Raw genomic sequence first — 17,860 nt, 5'->3', positions numbered from 1 at the left:
TGTCTTTCAAACTTCCTGTGTTCGGCTAAGTGGACGTTGTGTATACGTTTGCCAGTTGAACGCCCATTGAAGCAATGACATTGTAACTGTCACTGCTGGAGAGAGAACTGCTATTAAAACAGAGAGTGCATTTCTGCTGTGTGTGTGTGTGGGTGTGTGTGTGTGTGTGTGTGTTGGGACCAAAAGTACTCTAGGTGTGCTGATCTGTGATCAAGTGTCTCTATTGGTATACATTTCACATCATAGTGAAGGGATAGTCCACTCTGATTGGTTTTTAGTGACCTCACTCTTTTATTGAAACAGTGTAGAACACACACACGCCACACACACACACACACACACGCCCACAAGAAAAGCAAGTAGGGTTTAATGAATCATTTTGTCATTTCTTATTTGTTCATTTCTCCATCCTCCTTCCCTTTTTTGAGCATTGTGGCGTGAGAACCCAGCCTTTGTTTGACTGCGTGTGTGTGTTAGTGGGTGGCTGAAATTGACTATATACAGTAATATGACCCAGACCGCCAACAGCGATGGTATGCAAAGGACAGGAGGAGGAAAGCGTTGAGGAAAGAGTTGATGGTGGGGATGGGCTATTGATCTATGAGGTAATGCCCGTGTAGGTCAATGTTTTGAGTCAGGAAGTCGCGAAGCAGAGACAGCAGAGCAGGAGAATGAAAAACAGCTCATCAACGGTGGTGAAGAAGGAAGCAGAGAAAAACAACATGAGGGGGACAAAAATGAGTATACATGAAAATAGCGTCTAGGATGTGAGTTGTTACACAAACAAAAAAAATTAAGTTGACGAGTTTTGACGTTTTAGATGGCGAACCGCATATACAGTATCACTATGTTCTATCATATGGCGATACAATGATTATGGTGATATGGTGATATCTTAACTTTAAGTAATTCAGGAAATTGTTCTGAAATTCCCCCTCAACCAAAAAAGTCAGAAATGAATCCAAAATATAAAGAACGCAACATTTCTTTACGTTTCTTTTAAACATAAACGCTTTAGAAATCAAGTAGATTTCTCTAAAGCGTTTGTTGAAGTACTGCACCGTGACACTACGAACTGCTTCACGTTCCCCCTTCTGCTGTTTTACAAACATCAGGAGACCAAAATGGAAACATTCAAATTTTCCATCTATTTAAAATTGGTCTAAAACAATGAAACAGTAAACTTAAAAAAAAAGCCCTGACAAGTTTCAGTTCCCTCTCTAAAACAGATTTAGAGCCATAGATTCTAAAAATCACCGATTTATGCAATGTTCCAGCAAACGTTTACAACACATTCTCTGCCGTTTCTAGAAATAGATTTATTGTCCGTAATTTGCATAGTCGGTCTCACCGCTTTAGATTCACATACACATTTCTGACGGCGCTGTTGTTGTTGTGGGAATCAGGAAAACAACCGTTCAGCGTCAGGAAACGTGGGCGGAATATAAACCAGCCCCTGATTTCCAGATTATGCTACCTGATCATCCTTACAAATCTTTATTCTGTTAAAATGGGTCAGGATTAAACACAACACTTGACAGCCTGCTAGAAATGGAAGAAAAGGATGCTGTGTGGGCAGAGCCATCTACTGAAATAGACTGAGGAGGGGTGACTTTACGGGCCGTAGATAAAACGGCACATCATGACAGCGTCACATGCAACAGGACGGTCGATAGTCAAGACAAGAGAGAACGTCTGCTGACTCATCCTCCGTGTTTACTCTCCATTTCATGCACTCTTTCCTCTTTATATCGTCGTCTTTAAAGAAATCCCCTCCGACAGAAGCTGGTCGAAATGCCTCACCCTTTCTACTGCAGGTGACTCTTCTGTTGAATGTCTTCTAAAGACGGTTTAGTGCCGTCCTCCCTTCAAACTGTTTCCCCCCCTCCACCTCCCTCTCTCCATTCAGGGTACAGAGAAGGGTTTCTATGGAAACGAGGAAGAGACAACGGCCAGTTCCTCAGTCGAAAGTTTGCCCTGTCGGAAAGGGACGGAGCGCTTAAGTACTTCAACAAGCAGGACGTAAGCGACGTCAAAGTTTTGACTTGGCAATACATTTTTTTAAAACGCGGTGCTTGTATGAAACCTTTGCGTACTGTTCCTGCCTCCATCAAGGCCAGAGATCCTAAGGCGATGATGAAAATCGAAACGCTCAACGCAACCTTCCAGCCGGCCAAGATAGGGAATCCCTGCGGCCTGCAGATCACCTACCTGAAAGACAACAGCACAAGAAACATCTTTGTCTACCACAGTGACGCTAAGGTACAGTCTTATAATCTTGCACTGATATTCTTGTGTCCGCTGAGTGAGTAATGTACAAGTACTGCATTGATTGGCTTTTCAAATGCTCTGGAAAATCTTGAAGAGCAAAATGGGGAGAATATAAATGTTATCTGCTTGATGGAAAACACTGAGTCATCAGCGTAGCGACAAATTTTGGGTCAGTTTTTTTTTTCCATCGTGGTCTAGTAGGAAAATGAACTAGTAGTGAAATGTTTTTGTCTTGCGCCAAAGGTTTTTACAATATTCTGCTGAAGTTCCAATTGTTTTATTTGCAAATGAATCACATCTATAGAGTCAATATTTAAATATTTATATTTTGAGCATTCCCATTTAGAACTTCTGTAATTTACCTTGCTAACTGTCACATCCTGGTCTAAATCTTGACTGATGGTGATCCACTGTCACTGGTGTTAAGGGCAGTGTTTTTGTTTCTTGACCACAAGTTCCCGGTCTTGAGAGTTATCTGACCATTGGTCCAAAATGCAAAAGAAATTACCAGAAGTGCATTTTCTTGTCAGCACAATTAAAATAAAAAACAAAGCTGGACAAAATGAAATGTCAATTTCACTCCAGAATGCCACAAAAATCTGAAGTTTTACCAAATTGGCCATTGCATTCCTACACAATTCCACTTGATTCTCAATGTCCTTGTCTTGGATTTCTTCCATTGAGCTGGATTTCTCCATTTGCTTTTCAACCGGGCCGATCAGTGACTAAAAGAACACGTGTTTATTTTCTGCGCTGTTTTAGAATTGTAGTCTGCTTGTATTTCTGCAATGGTTCAAGGCTTCCATATATTGGGAGATTAAAGTCGGAGCAAGAGGAATGTTTAAGGTATTTTATTGCTGGCAAAGGCGTTGTTCTCTGCGGGGCTGTTTACAGCGGACGCACTTTCCGGTAAGCTTCATTGAGTTAGCGCATTACAAAAGTCACAGACAATTGTTAGCGATTGGGTAAAATTTAACAGAGTCCACGCCGCCGTCTAGCAATCATTTCTCAATAGATGAAGGTCCAGACTCTCCATATGAGGCAAAGTGTAAAACAAGGAGATGGTTTTTATTAAGCTACCAAAGTGCACTAAAAATAAATGTTGCGTTCTAAACAAGAGCGACACTGGGATTTATAAGAGCCAGGAATAAACTGTGAGAATATTAGTCAACAAAAATAATAATAATCTGCGGTCAACACAACAAAGAAAGTTTCAAACTTATTTGTTAGCTTTAGCAAACACTATGCTGAATGAGAGACTTGAATCCTGAAGCTTTTTCACCCAGACTGACTTAATTTTCCTCAAAGAATACGAATCAAAGTTTGGAGAAAACAAGGAAGGACAGACAGAGGAAACATGTCGGGTCCAAAATGTTCAAACTGATATATTTGAGCCAGAATATAACTCTAACTTGTGTGCTGTAAACATTTTTAGCGTTTATTACACATCTGTTTGAAAGTGATCCCTAAATATAGCAGGATTAAAATTGATTATTGAAGGTTTTCAGGTGATTGATTTCCTTTCATGTTTGCCGCTTGTAAACGGGGCATTCTGCTGGTGTCGCCTCAGCTTGTTATATGGCATGCCAGCGCAGCTGTCGTATAAGTGACACATAAATCCAATGTAATAAAAAAATAAAACATTCTCCAAAGTCCACAGACAGATTAGAGGATTTTGTTTTGTGACTTGTTCAGAGCAGAATATAAACGTGAAATATGTTTGCTGCTGTTCTTATCGTCTGTCACTGCTGGTTGGGACTAACATGATGGCGATGGTAAAGCTTGTACTACTGGTGAAGACTATTTCTGGAGCTTAACAAACTATTAGAACACTAATCCATTGGAGAAAGTAACTTTTCTAACTGAAAAAAACTTTTTTTTTTTAAAGCTTTCTTTCAATTTATAATGAGACTCAGGGATCCTTTGGACTAGCTAGCAGCAATTAGCAAACACCCGTTGGAACTGCGTATCTGCTGAGCTCATTATGCGGGCTACTTCTCAGTGAAAATCTGGTAAAAACGTTATTAGAGGGTCAACAGAAGAGTAACGATGTTATAACTTCCTGAAGGCGGAGCTTCAGAAAGAGCGTGAGTTTCTTAAAGAGACAGATGCCCAATTTCAAAGCGTTAAATCATGAAGTCAAATGTATTTTATTTCATATATTCACTGAAGTTAACAGAGTTAGTTGATTATGCTATAAAATGGCACTATGTGCCTGGAAAACGGATAATGCTGCCCCTTTATAAACATGACGTTTAGCCGAAGTTACAAAGAGCCATTTTATAAGATCCGAAGAGACACTTGCGGCTCCGGATGATCACTTTGCATGAGGTGGCGGTGAAATACGGTTGGTTTTTCTGCTCAACATCAACCCTTTTGGAGCATAACTTTCAAATGCCAGGCCAACTCTTGTTATAGGAATCCCATGACGTCCATGAAACCGGTTTGAACGCGTCTTGCCAAATGTGCTCCAAATCGTGTGGAAAATAAATTACATGTCAAAGAGTCATGTAAGTCAGTGCGGTTATGAGCTTGCAGACTTTTGCAACATTTATGAAAAGGACAGACAGCTTTCCTAATGCATGAACATGTATTAGTTTCAAATTTCCTTCAGGGAATTTGTTGAATCCTGTTAAAACTCATCTACATAACAGCAAGCAATCTAATGCTGGTGTGTGCTTGATGTGGAAAAGTCAGAGTAGTTCATAATGCTCTGCAGTTATAAAGATAAATCTGAAACGTTTCTGAGCCAATGATTAACATGTTTGGTACAGCAGTTTTGTTTTGTTGAGACTTCATTGCCTGTTTTATTTTGTTTATTTCTGGAAGATATTTAAAATGTCTTCCAGCTCCAGTGTGAAATGTTCTTTGGAAATGAAACGTTATTGATCTTTGTGAGGACCAACTTGCATTTTTAGGTCATTATTGTAAATTGTCTTTGAAGAAAAATTCACCTTCACCCTGTTCTCATTGCTGAGAAAAACCTATTGCATTAAGGCCCCCAAAATAACATGCATTTCTTTAAATTAGGGTTTAAATAAGGTGCGAGTCTGAGCGAACCTGAATCCAACTACTTCATTTCCTCTCTTAAAATATTTTATCTTTACATAATCGTTAAGCATTTAGAACAAACAAAAAATTCCAGTAGAAGTAGTTTTCACATTTTTGTTTAATAGTAAATTTACTACTTAGTTGAGTACTTTCAACTGCACAGCTTCGGCCTACATGGCGAAACATTTGCCCACCACTGGTCTTAATTAGATTATGCATTTTAGCTCGAGGAAATGAAAACATCACTCTGACTCTATGATTATTCATCGTCAATGATATGTGAAGGGAAATCTTGAAAATTACATAAAAATTTCACTTCTGTTGCAGCTTCTGGTTTAATCTTATAAATTTATCAGCTATTAAAAGATTACTGACTAGAAAAATGAATTTCTGAGAGTGCAGGGGGGGAAAAAAAAGCACTGCTCCCTCTGCTGGTAGAATAGGAGTATTGAGGGATTGTGAAAGGAAGAGTTCATGGAGTTCAGTCTGTCTCAGTCTGTGGTGGAGCTACTGACGGAGACCGGAAGTCAAAACTCATATTTCTACATCAGAAACAAAAAACAAACAACAAAAAAAGTCCTTGTTGGGCTGGTAGAATGTGGATGTCGCGTCGTGCAGGACGTGTTCCTAATGAGAGCGTTTGTGTGCTTGGCAGGAGATGGTGGACTGGTTCAACGCCATCAGAGCGGCTCGGTTCCACTACCTGCAGGTGGCCTTCCCCGGAGCGAGTGACGAGGAGGTGAGAAAGACGCACTTTAATCCAACACGTTTCTGGGAGTCGGGCTTGTGGCTCCGGTCGCTGCCTCGGTGATGATGGTTCATGTTTTAAATTCAGACTGATTTCCCTGTAAAGCCTAAAATGAGATGATTTTTCCTTGACACTCATTTTCTCTACCAGTTTCATCCTCTGTTTCTAATCCTTCAGAAATGTTCCAGTTGGGCATCTTTGTTTGGTTGTTAATATCTAGATTAATTTGCTTATCTTAAATAAAAAATGTGTATTAATAGAATACTTATTAATTTTAAGACCACCTACCATTCTATGATGTTAAAGTTACTTATACTGTTGTTGGCATTAGTTGGTAGGTGTAAAAAGAAACAAAACACACACACACACACAAACGCATCTACTAGCATGATTGACAACGCTAGGACCCTCCTCCTGGCTCTGATTGGTTGTTTCTGGGAGAAGTGTATGTCTGCAGATGGCAGTATAACCACAGGAACAGGAAGAGGAGCTCAATTTTTCATAGATTATCTTTCTCATACTTTACTCTCAGAAAATAGTGACAGCTTTAATATGTAATATGTAAAATAATATTTTTATATAAGATGGGGTAAACCTAATTCAGTTTAGGCTTTTTTATGATGATACTTCATTTGTACTTTTTAATATTTCATGCAACTCTTTAATGTTTTTTGGTTTTTTTGTAGCTGGTGCCCAAACTAACACGGAACTTTATGAAAGAAGGCTTCATGGAGAAAACCGGCCCAAAGGTTTGTATTGAACCCACTGAAGAATAAATAATAAATAATAAATAAATAAAGTAAAACTGGAAGTAAATCAATAATTTCTATTGGACAGATCAATAATACATTTTAGAATATTTTCTAAATCATGAGAGAACTTTCTGAATTACCTAAGTGCCTCAAAGAAAAACTGCCTACATCATAACTCCCTTCAACTGAACTCTAGGAGAACCAAGCTTCTAATGATCAACCTGGAGAGCATGGCTCCTCTGATCAGACGGATAAAGTTGCTCATCGAGCCAAATCCAAGAATTTTACATTGTTTTCAGCCAACCAATGTCCCTTGAAGGTCCCTCAAAACAAGTAATCCAAGACTTTTCTTTTTGGATCATATGAGAAATAGTTAATGTCAAAACAGGAACTTGAGATGGTTATTCATGCTTTTTATTCTCCTTGGTCTAGACTTGTTAATTTTCTTACTAATTTACTCATTTACTCACTCATTGCCTTTCCCTTATTCTCTTCTGCCAAGCATTGCTGAAACCACTATTTTCTATGTTGGGTGCAAACTGCAGTTCCAAAAATAATTTTTCCCTCCGTTTCCCCTCTTTGTGATTTCTCTGTCTCGCTCTGCTGCAGCACACGGAAGGCTTTAAGAAGAGGTGGTTCACCATGGACGACCGGCGGCTCATGTACTTCAAAGACCCTCTGGTGAGAAGAGACCAGATTCTGTCCCAATCCTCTAGAGGCCTGACATGTTGGACTAACGTGACCCTCTCTGCCCCCCGCCCCCAGGATGCCTACGCCCGGGGCGAAGTGTTCATCGGCAGCAAGGAGAACAGCTACACCGTCCTGGCCGGCTTGCCCCCGTCCACGCAGGGCTACCACTGGAACCACGGCATCACCATCGTCACGCCCGACAGGAAGTTCCTCTTTGCCTGCGAGACGGAGGCCGAGCAGCGCGACTGGATCGCGGCTTTCCAGAGAGTCATCAATCGACCGATGAGGCCACAGGAATACGCAGGTTTTTAATTGGAATGTTGGGCAGGTGCCGATAGGAAAGCGGACCGAAACTGATTTTGATTGATTACCGCATCAAGTCCATCTACAGTGGCACATTGTTCTGTTTGCTTCCATTTCCTGTGGTTGCATAATATTTTCCTTCCTATTTCTTTAGTTAATTGTAGGTTTTTGCTCTTTTTTTTTTCTGATTGCAGCATTTTTTGTTTGCATCGTTTTGGTATATGTAGAAGTTTACCTCTCGGCCGCCGTAACATTCACACACTAAGGAAGGCTAAATGTGCATCGGTTTGTGTCCATACCTAATCTCTGTTTCCTTCATTGTTTTTTTTCAGTGGAGGCCCATTTTAAACACAAGCCTTGAAGCCTACAGCAAGTCCAAAGTCATCTGGACCGGCCCAGTCAGAGAGATCAGAGACAGCCCCCCACCCCGCACCGCACAACAAGTGGGGAGGCATTGGAGTCCCGTCTGGGTAAGGAGGAGGTTTTTGGAATGGGCCAAGATTGGAAAAGAAAAGGAGAACAGAAGGACTCCAGTCTATGTTAAAGACGATGGTTGGTATGATCTAAGGCGGAAGGGTAGAGATGATGTCTTTTAATACTGCTCTTACCAACTTTGTGCTGTACATTGTCATAGCAGACCCCACTCCCTCTCCCTGTTCTCCTGCCCCTCAGCCATGTGGACCCCTCATCTGCATCAAGCTACCCTTACACCCTTGGATCTCATCTTGTGAATGGTTCTTTCTGCCTGTGATCTAATGTAGCTATGTAACTTAGAGTCATGTCACTGGTCGCTTAACGAAGACCAACACGTTGTTAATTTATTGAATGTACAGTTTTAGACCACAGTGTCTTAATCGTGCGTGTGGAATTGTCATGTTTTCATTGAGGACTCTTGCGAGGTCCAACCTCTGGCGCTGAAACCCTGGGAAACCTGAATTCTACCAAGTGCTGTTAACAACAACCATGCCTACAAACGAAACTTGCACACAAACGCTCAGTGAACACCACCTGCTGTTAAGGACGGCGGAGCATGCTGATCCTCCGCGTCCAACCAGGGTCCCTTTTAGAAAAACTCCACCCCAAACAGAAGCCGCGCCCTTATTTATTTGTACTGTCGAACATACCATGTCATCGTGGGATGCTAATTCTTTGCTGCTTTCTTGGATTGTAATGTGACGGGATTATAATTTGTAGAACACTTCTACAAATGTTCAATTTGTTCTTTGTATCTTGATTCAAAGGCACACTGTTTTGTTGATCCTTGCATCGTCGTGGGAAATAAATTTGAAAAATTAAAATGGAGGAACCAGAGACAAGATTACAATATTTATATGTTCTGTGTCTCATTTGTTGTTTGTATGGCGGCCCAGAAGGGACAACAACGTGCAAACGTCACAACGGAAGTTATGATAAATTTGCTAGCATGATTTCTGTTTTAGTCTAAAACAGAGCTGCTAGCAAGTTTGGCATAGCTGCCTTTGTGGTTTCTGCCTTTTACTGACCCTTGTGGGCCGCCACATATTTAACAGTAGAAGTGTGTAATAATGCATATTTTGATATTGATGTAGATTTTTTTTCTTTAAAGTTTCTTGTCAAAACTACTCGAATCAACTGGAACACCCCCTGTAGTCAAATTTCCCAGATTTTAACATTCGGAAGGCGTATTTGGTGTTTCAATATGGTCACTGTAGTAAGCTATGATGATGGCAGGTTTACAAGACATATAAGCGTGTCTAAAATCAATGTTACGTGTTGCGTCTGAAACTGGTGTTTGCTTGCGGAAAGTAAAGCTTAAAATGAGGTTTGTAATACAATGTTTATGGACGTCGCCATGTTAAAATCCCGACTTCTTAACTATAACGCCGTTACCTCGGGTCTGACCTCAAACCCAGCTCCCATGACCAGTGCGGCATGGCCTCTCTATGCCGCTGGTTCTGACTTCCGGGGTAAATAGAAAGCAGCATCACACTCACGAAGGCTGTGGTCTTCAAAGAACCACGCCTGCCACCATCACAGAGCCCCATTTCAGCAGTTAAAAGTCACCCTTTATTCAGGTATTAGCATTTTTGAGAAACGATGCCGAGGACATTCTGGATGTTAGGTTAATGCTTGATTTGTCCAGCAGATGGCGCCATTAGACTGTATACACAGTTACTCCTCCAATGTTGGAGGAGTAACTGTCCTTAAACCATCGCTTACAATGGTGTCAGAATTACATTGCTCTAATTGTCACAAATAATTTTGCTGTATGGAAATAAGAATTTCAGTGTTTAAAGTTGGAAAAATCAAGCCCATTGTCCCCTGAAGTTGGAAAGTTAGTAGGTTACAAGAAGCCAGAAATATTCATATATCTAGGTGTTTTGAGATCATGGTTTTGCAATAGATCCATGAACTCCCAATTAAGGATCACTTGATCTGTTGACATCTTATAAGTAGATCTGTGAAGATCACAGACCATTTTCAGGTCATGCAGCTGGTGTTGTGAAACCAAAGATGCTGCAGCTCTTACCATTCATAGGTGTAGCATGCGTTAGATTTGAGTAATGGGTGTCTAACCCATATATCTAGCTGAGCTCTGTGTTGTGATCCTTATGCAAAGTAGTCTTGAGTTAATTTGGTGTTTTAAACACAGGAAAACTTGACACTTTCTAAACATGATCACATTCTCCTGATCAGTGTGTCCAACTTCAGTCATAATTCCTCCTGGTGCTTACACTGTGTATAACATATGCCTCATATCCACTGAGCGGTACAGCATGGGTTGGTGTGGTTTGGTATGCTATTTTGTATGTTTCGATTGTAAAAGCAACCCAGAAAACCGAGCCATACCACACCATTCCTGGACCCATTTCAGTTGTAGGTCTATACAACCTGCATTGTATAGACTTACAACTGTGTGCGGCAAGCACAAGATACACTAGTCGTCATGTTTGTCGTCGCAGTAGTATGAAGAAATGTTAGCAACTCAGGAACTCAGTCCAATGAGTTCCTGACTCAGTCCAATGTACTCAGGAAATGCTTTCCTGAGTACATTGGACCATAACATAGTGTGCCAAACGGCGTCGACCTGTGCCGTACCGCTCAGTGGAAACGAGCCGATAGAGGGACACCCACTCTCCACGAGTGCGATAACATAACAAAAAGCAGTAACTCAAAGCAAGTGAAATATATCTATTTTTCAGCTGAGAGCTCTTGACAGATAATTACCTTGGGCGGTGAAGCATAATATCCTTCACTAACCCTGGCTGTTGTTTCTCATCAACAGCTATTTGGTCGAAAACTGTCACTGGCAAATTTCTGGGTTTCAAGTTGCAAAGACCCGTCTTCTCATAGTGGGAAATCTGCTAGACGGCGGTCAGTGTTCTCCTTTAAAAGTCATGATGATTTGGACGTTTTCCAGTAGAAAGAAAAGTGGGCTAAATAACTGCCAGTGTACCTGCCACCTGATGATCTCCCTCTCTGACATAACCTTCCACAGGATTCCAGCCATTGCAAACATAAATTTGTCAATGCTTCTTCTGTCTGGCTGTGCTGTTGTTGTTGGCTGCCAGGTTCTCATGGTAAACTGCTGAGACAGAGAGCCAGTGAGCAGTACGTGACAGGCAACAGGAAGAGTTTAGAACCGGGTGGGACCTTTGGGTTCCAGCATGAACCCCGGGGTTCATGCTGAAAGTAATACATCCAGTCGGTCATTGGAACACGGAACAAACCTCTGTTACCAGGCAGATGAACCTTGGTGTAAGAGTATGGAACCAAAAGGGGGGCGTAGACTTTTTTAAATTTTTTTAAAATGCAAAATAAGGTACTTGACCAAAGAGACCAAAATCTGAAAACATAATCAAACATTTTTTCTATCCATATAAACATTATTAGTCTCCACTGGGGAGATGTGCTCAATCATATCACTAAACTGCTCCATTTAAACCTTATAAGAAATTCTAAACAAATTGTTTCCTTTGGTGCTTTTATTTGTTGCCCCTAGTTGTAAACACATCTTCTGAGCTAAAGTCTACTGTCTCTGCACACCATACAAAATACACTATAAAATGTCTTGTATCTGTAGAATGACTTTAACAATAATATCTGATTAAAGCCTTTTGGATCTATAATTGTTGCCTAAGAAATGTTATTCTTATGTAATGTGACGCTAGAATACTTTGCAATAAGCCACACCCTCTACAATCAATCAGAGCCATTTTATTCAGCTGAGGTCCCACATTAGATAAATCATCTCACAAATTGCACAAGTTACAAAAAATAAACTCTGATTTTTTTTCATGCAAACTGGAAACCTTATAAGCAAAAGACCAAGGCACAGTGGACAAGAGCAATTAAAACATGAATTCGATAAATACCATGAGATTACAGCAGGCTTGCAGGACTGTCGCCAGGCAGCTTGTGGATTCAAACTTGCTTTGAATGTTTTCACAACGGTAGGTTGAGTTCCCTCTGCATAGGTTTCTTTCCGGAGTCCAAAACATTCATGGTAGATTACCTGGGCAGTTAATATACGTATAATAAATAAAAAATACCTGCAAAGAGGTCAATTTGTTGTGAATGTTTCACTTTTAGAGAAGTGGAAATTGTTGGGAGCCACGTCCCAACCTACAGGTGGTTTTGTTGCTCAAGTATGTTTAAGAAACTGTCCTAAACTACTACCAGCTGGACTGGTGGCAGGTACCGTTAAACTCTATTTGTTCTCCCCATTTTGTACCCACACTATGCTGTTTTGTTGCGTCTTGTCTCAATTTTATAACCCATAAACAAAGTTGGTGCCCATCAGGGATAGAAGTCTCGAGACCGGTCTCAACCTGCTTTTTCCTGATCTTGAGCTCGGTCTCAGATTGTTATGTCTCAGTCTTGGTCTCAGAAGAGCTGCTCTTGCTCTTGGAGGGTGCGATCTTGGTCTAGCAAGAACCAGTCCTGACTCCATCCTTGGTACCCAGGCACTTAAACCATGGCATATCAAAATTTGCTGAGATATTTTCATGAATTTTTCAATGAAATAGTCTTTAAAAAGCTTCAATCTTACATATAATTTCATTGTACATTGTACAGTACTTAAGACCACCTATTTGTATGTATTTTACTTTTAAACTCCATTTGAACCAGATGACTATTGTCAAATATGATAGATTATGACTATTGATAAATTAATATACCTATGAGCTACCTTCATTTGGCAGATATTATTTATTAGAATGACATCATCAACCCGGTTGTCAAAGGTGGTATGAGACAACCCTGGTGCAAGGTGGGTGTTAGCAGATGTCTTGATTGTAAGGATTTTTTTTAAAGGTTCAGCTAAAACTACAAAGGTATGGAATGCCAAATGAATTTGAGTCTGGAGAATTTTATTGATTTGCCCTTTCAAGACATCCAAATTCAAACATATTTCTAAGTACTTGTCAGTCTTGAGATTTCTTCTACATGACAACACAGGCCCGTGATGTTTTTCACAGAAACAGATGAGATTTTGTCTACTGTCTGTGAGCTGTGGTTGAGTCTGAGGCCTTGACAGTCCCTGTCAAGGCCTGGAGAGTGACGCGTAGACGGGCTGCTCCCAGACAGAGGGAGGACTGCGTGGAGGCGGCACCAAAGCCAGGCTGTTGATGAGCGGAGCGGCGTACGACCTGCGAGATGAGTGAAGGTACGGATATTGGTACAGGCCGGCGGGGTAACCTGAAAACGCGCCGTAGAGGCTGGCGTTCTGAAGGTCAGTGTAGTCCGGCGGGTTAGGAGGAGACACGGAGGTGGAGGAGCTAAGAGAGGTGTACTGAGGTCGGTGTGAAGGCGGAGCAGGTGAAGTAGAAGAGGAAGGTGACGAGCTGCAATGGCCGGGGCTCATCTGCTCTATTTTGATCTGAGGTTTTTGACCAGTGTCCTCCTGCGGTACCTCCGCTGATGTCCCTTCAGGTGTTTTGAGGGTACAGTTGACTGTGCTGTGTGAGTGAGCTTGGGCGCTTTGGGGGATGTATGATCCATTCAGGCTGCCGGGTTCCATCTGGGCTGGATGAATTGTGCTGTGGCTGTTCGGGGGCAGGTACTGGTCCAGCTCGTGCACATCAAAGCCATCCATGGTACCGATGACCTCGGTGCTAAGCTCTGAAATGTCCACATTGCTGAAGTCGATGTTTCGGTTGGAATGAATAGCGGAGCTACTGTCAGCAGGATGATGGGCATCGTGCTTGTTAACAGTGTGGAGCTCAGTTTTGGGGGAAGTCGGTGGTGTTGGAGGACCATGAGGTTGACCTAAAAACAAACAGACAAAAAACATTCCGTTTTTTTTCACTTTACATGAAAGTTTGTAATTGCTGAGATTTTGTAATCTCGTCACCTGGTCTGTCTGGATGGTAATGCTTGGGGGCCTCTCCTATACCACCTAGCCGGGTCAACCCAGCTTCCGTCTTATAAAAGCCCTGCTGGGCCTGGTGCTGGTGTTGTGGTCTCTGGTCCCCTTGGCCCAGTTTAGCACTTTTGCGTCTTCGAGGTTGGTATTTGTAGTCTGGATAGTCTCTCTTGTGCTGCATTCTCAGCTTTTCAGCCTCCTCTACAAATGGCCGCCTTTCTGTTTCAGAGAGAAGTCTGAAACAAAAGACAGGAAGAAGTGAAGTGAAGTGTTTTTTTATTTAGAAAAGGCAGAGACTGGTATTACCACTAGTGTTTGTGATTTAAAGGTTAGAAAATGTTTCCATCATACTGTCCGAATGGTTTAAAACCTTTAACCGAAGTGCTAAGAATAAACTCCAAAGTGTTCTTTTTTCTCTCTTTTTCATCTGTACGTAGCATTGAATAGTCCTGCGCAACCCCCAAATCACTTGTTGCTGTGCACTGCTAGTTAGCGGTTTGATATAAAGTTAGTACATTGTTCCCTAACTTAAAACAAACATATCGGCGCAACACGAATACCTCTTATCAGGCTAACATTATAGCCTGATAATGTTAGCCTGATAAGATGGTAACGAGCGGCATGTCTGTTAAAGAGTAGACTGCAGCGTCTACCACAGTAACATTAACTTCGGGTTTATTCATTTGCCTTGATTTATTTATTTTTTTAAAAACACTGAAGACTGTGACTCAAAAACAGCTGAAAAGAGCAGAATATTAACATTTGCGAGTAGTTGTAAAATGTTCCACATATAATGGTTAGTGAGTGTTGTGGCTCCTTATTGGTTGGTGTGAAAATAGAGTCTTTCACTTGTAATAGTGCTTATATTTCAGCAAAACCTATGTTGCATATTTTTAAGCTTGAAAAAGCTTAAAAACAGACTGAAACATTAGACTTGGGTTATTTTTCAAGTGAAACCTTATAGTTAAATTCTGACATTAAGATATAAATTACACACCTTTTGATGGAATGACCTCACAGGAATCATGCGCTCATATATGAAATTGGTTTTTAATATGTGGAAAACAAACTATTGAAAGAAGTGCTTTTTTTTACATTGCTTTAGTTTTTATCTCAGACATATTGTGATATTTTTAATAGGGATAATATTACTTATGTAAATATGGATCAGCTGCTGTGTAAAATACAGCTCAATGCAAATGTCACAACAATTCAAAGGCCCATAAAATAGCATTTACATAAACAGCAAAGATGTCGTTTTAGATTTAGATTTTAGGTGGTAGAGATCCACTTATGTCTTGGATCTCCATGATTGTGTCTTCCTGTTGGCTTCAGCCTCCGGGTCTAACTAATCTAAATTAATGAAAAATGAAGGAACAAGGAAAGTAATCGATGAAATTTAAGATATCAACGGAGTATAATCTCACTTCAAAAATTCTAATATCACTTTTCTCATTTTTCAAGTAGTATACCTCACTCATTGGATTGGGTCAACCACATATGCCAGCCCTACAATGTAAAATTTAAAATGTTCTATTTTCAAACACCAAAAGTCTCCATCACATCTATGTCTATTTTCAAGAATAACTTCTGGGGACATTTTGGGGCACTTATTGTCTGTTGTGTTTTACTGTACTGTGAATCTTATCCTCCTTATACTTTTGCTGCATGTCTATAAAATCAGCCACTCACCTCCACAGCTTGCCCAGCGTCTTGCTCAGCTCCGCGTTGTGGAGGTGCGGGTACTGGTCCGCCAGTTTCCTCCGCGCCGCCTGCGCCCACACCATGAAAGCGTTCATCGGCCTCTTTACGTGCGGCTTGCTCTTCAGCCCTCTCTCCCCCTGACTCGGCACGGGCACCAGCGACCAGTCGTACCCTTTCAGCACCTGCGACACCGCGTCCCGGATGCAGGCGGGGAACCGCTCGTCCTCCGGGGAGCTCTCCGCTCCAGCGAGGGGACGCGCAGCCGCCAGCGCGTCAGATCCGGCGGGAGAGTTCCCGAGCTCCCGGTCCGGTTCGTGCCGGGGCGTAGAGCCGCCGCTGCTCTGTGGACTGCACGGATCCTCAGTAAGTAAGCTGTGCGCTTCAGCCATAGTTTGTTACTGGGCTTATTTTAGCGCCTCCAAAGTTCGCGAAAAGTTCTCCAAAATGCGTGAAAGCGCGCTGCTGTGACTGGATCGCCACGAAAATAAAGAAAGTTCCCTCACTGGAAAGATCTGGCACGGGGCTGCCATCCCCCTTCACATTCTCCCCAATGTATGATAACTTTGACAAGCTCATCGAAAAGTAAACTCTGCCATCTCTCCACCTCCATCCTCTATTGGCTTGCACACAAAAAAAGAAAAACATTGGGGACCTCCTTCCCCAATTAATTGGAAAATTCAACGTCAGACAGAATTCCAAGTTTAGAAAGTCTGCAATTTTGAAAACTGTTGAGAAAAAAAAATTTTAAAAATTGCAGTCAACTTGGACCCTTATTCTCTACTAGCCTGAAGATGTAAGCCTTTCTATTGAGGCCCAAACGTGCCTCAAAATAATTTTGGACCTTCAGATTTAGAGACTGGACATGCATTAAGACTTGTATGTCACTAATCATATTTTTCTAAAGAACAAATGGACATTTTGTAAAATATGTGATAGTAATTATTATTATAAAAACATTTCTGCCTCATTTTTTTCTTCCACTGAACTTGACCGTATTTTCTTTGTATTCAGTATCCTGCAAACAGCCTGCATCATTAAACTTATCAAAAACAATTTGGTACAAAACAACATATATTAGCACTTAAATGAATTCTAAATCAAAACAAATGGACAGTTTGTGAAATATATGGTAGTAATTATTATTATTACTATTGTTAAAAAAAAAAAAGTCCTGTCACACTTTTTTCTTCCCAACCTTTGCTTATTTGCTTTGGATACAAAACTCTGCAAATAATGAGCTTCTTTAGTAATAGACCTTAGTCGCTTACTCTCCTTGAGGAAGGTGTCAATGGCTGTCCGCTGGAAAATAATCAAGTCGGCAGTTTTCCCCATCAAAACTCTTTGTGGTGCACTGCAGCAGCACTGCAGCAGCAAAGGAACCATAAGTGTATAGCACTGACATAATTATGAAATGCAGATTTAGCAATATTATTACTGAATTTCACACTTACAGTTGTACTTTATACACGACTTGTCTAAGTAACTTGTGACACTTTTAGCACTCAGTGTACTTCAATTTTTTTTAAAACAACCCTTTGCAACGATCTGCTACCATCTGTGTATTTATATATCCTGCTATAAGGATATACAAACACACAACTTAAAAAAATAAATGTTTGTGTATTTTTGAAAATCAGTTTTCTTTTTTATTTCACAAATTTCTTATTGTTTCTTTTTCTTTATTTAAAATACTAAGGTAAGTTTATCTTGGCTTTTTTATTGCATAGGTCTGTCAGTTGTCTTATTATTGTCTTTGTTTTTATGGTTTACCTGGCCAAATAATTTATATTAAATTTACAGTTTTGAGAATAATGTTATTTATTTATTTATTTCTACTACTAGTATTATTATTATTATTATTATTATGTATTATTATTATTATACATTTTGTCTTGTTTTACTTAGATATATTTTTCAGAAAAAACGTTGTTTTGGGGGGTTTTAAGTCATTGTTATTCACTTCCGGATATGTTTTTGTCACGTGACGGAGAG

The 17,860-nt window shown here is 40.7% G+C and overlaps 2 protein-coding genes across 3 annotated transcripts in view; one reads left to right on the top strand and one right to left on the bottom strand.

The window, feature by feature from the left end:
- Window positions 1-9,141, top strand: part of LOC114151861 (arf-GAP with dual PH domain-containing protein 1) — a 28,017-nt gene extending 18,876 nt beyond the window's left edge. The window contains exons 5-11 of one of the 2 annotated variants that reach the window (XM_028029329.1): window positions 1,910-2,022; window positions 2,116-2,262; window positions 5,981-6,061; window positions 6,757-6,819; window positions 7,432-7,503; window positions 7,588-7,816; window positions 8,148-9,141. In XM_028029329.1, the coding sequence (XP_027885130.1) occupies window positions 1,910-2,022; window positions 2,116-2,262; window positions 5,981-6,061; window positions 6,757-6,819; window positions 7,432-7,503; window positions 7,588-7,816; window positions 8,148-8,176 (734 nt within the window). In that variant the 3' untranslated portion in view covers window positions 8,177-9,141. Of the gene's footprint in view, window positions 1-1,909; window positions 2,023-2,115; window positions 2,263-5,977; window positions 6,062-6,756; window positions 6,820-7,431; window positions 7,504-7,587; window positions 7,817-8,147 lie in introns of both variants that reach the window. The other variant, XM_028029328.1, reaches the window with a different exon arrangement.
- A 2,454-nt stretch (window positions 9,142-11,595) lies between these two features.
- Window positions 11,596-17,443, bottom strand: sox8a (SRY-box transcription factor 8a). Its single transcript, XM_028029326.1, has 3 exons — window positions 15,857-17,443; window positions 14,153-14,400; window positions 11,596-14,067 (listed from the first exon to the last, which is right to left on the bottom strand). The coding sequence occupies exons 1-3, from the start codon at window positions 16,255-16,257 to the stop codon at window positions 13,343-13,345; spliced, it is 1,374 nt and encodes a 457-aa protein (XP_027885127.1). The 5' UTR covers window positions 16,258-17,443; the 3' UTR covers window positions 11,596-13,342.
- Between the last annotated feature and the right edge of the window lie 417 nt (window positions 17,444-17,860).

Source organism: Xiphophorus couchianus, chromosome 10 (genome assembly GCF_001444195.1).
Source record: "Xiphophorus couchianus chromosome 10, X_couchianus-1.0, whole genome shotgun sequence".
NCBI lineage: Eukaryota > Metazoa > Chordata > Actinopteri > Cyprinodontiformes > Poeciliidae > Xiphophorus > Xiphophorus couchianus.
The sequence above is the reverse complement of the archived record's forward strand: the minus strand, read 5'-3'. Positions and strand labels throughout refer to the sequence as shown.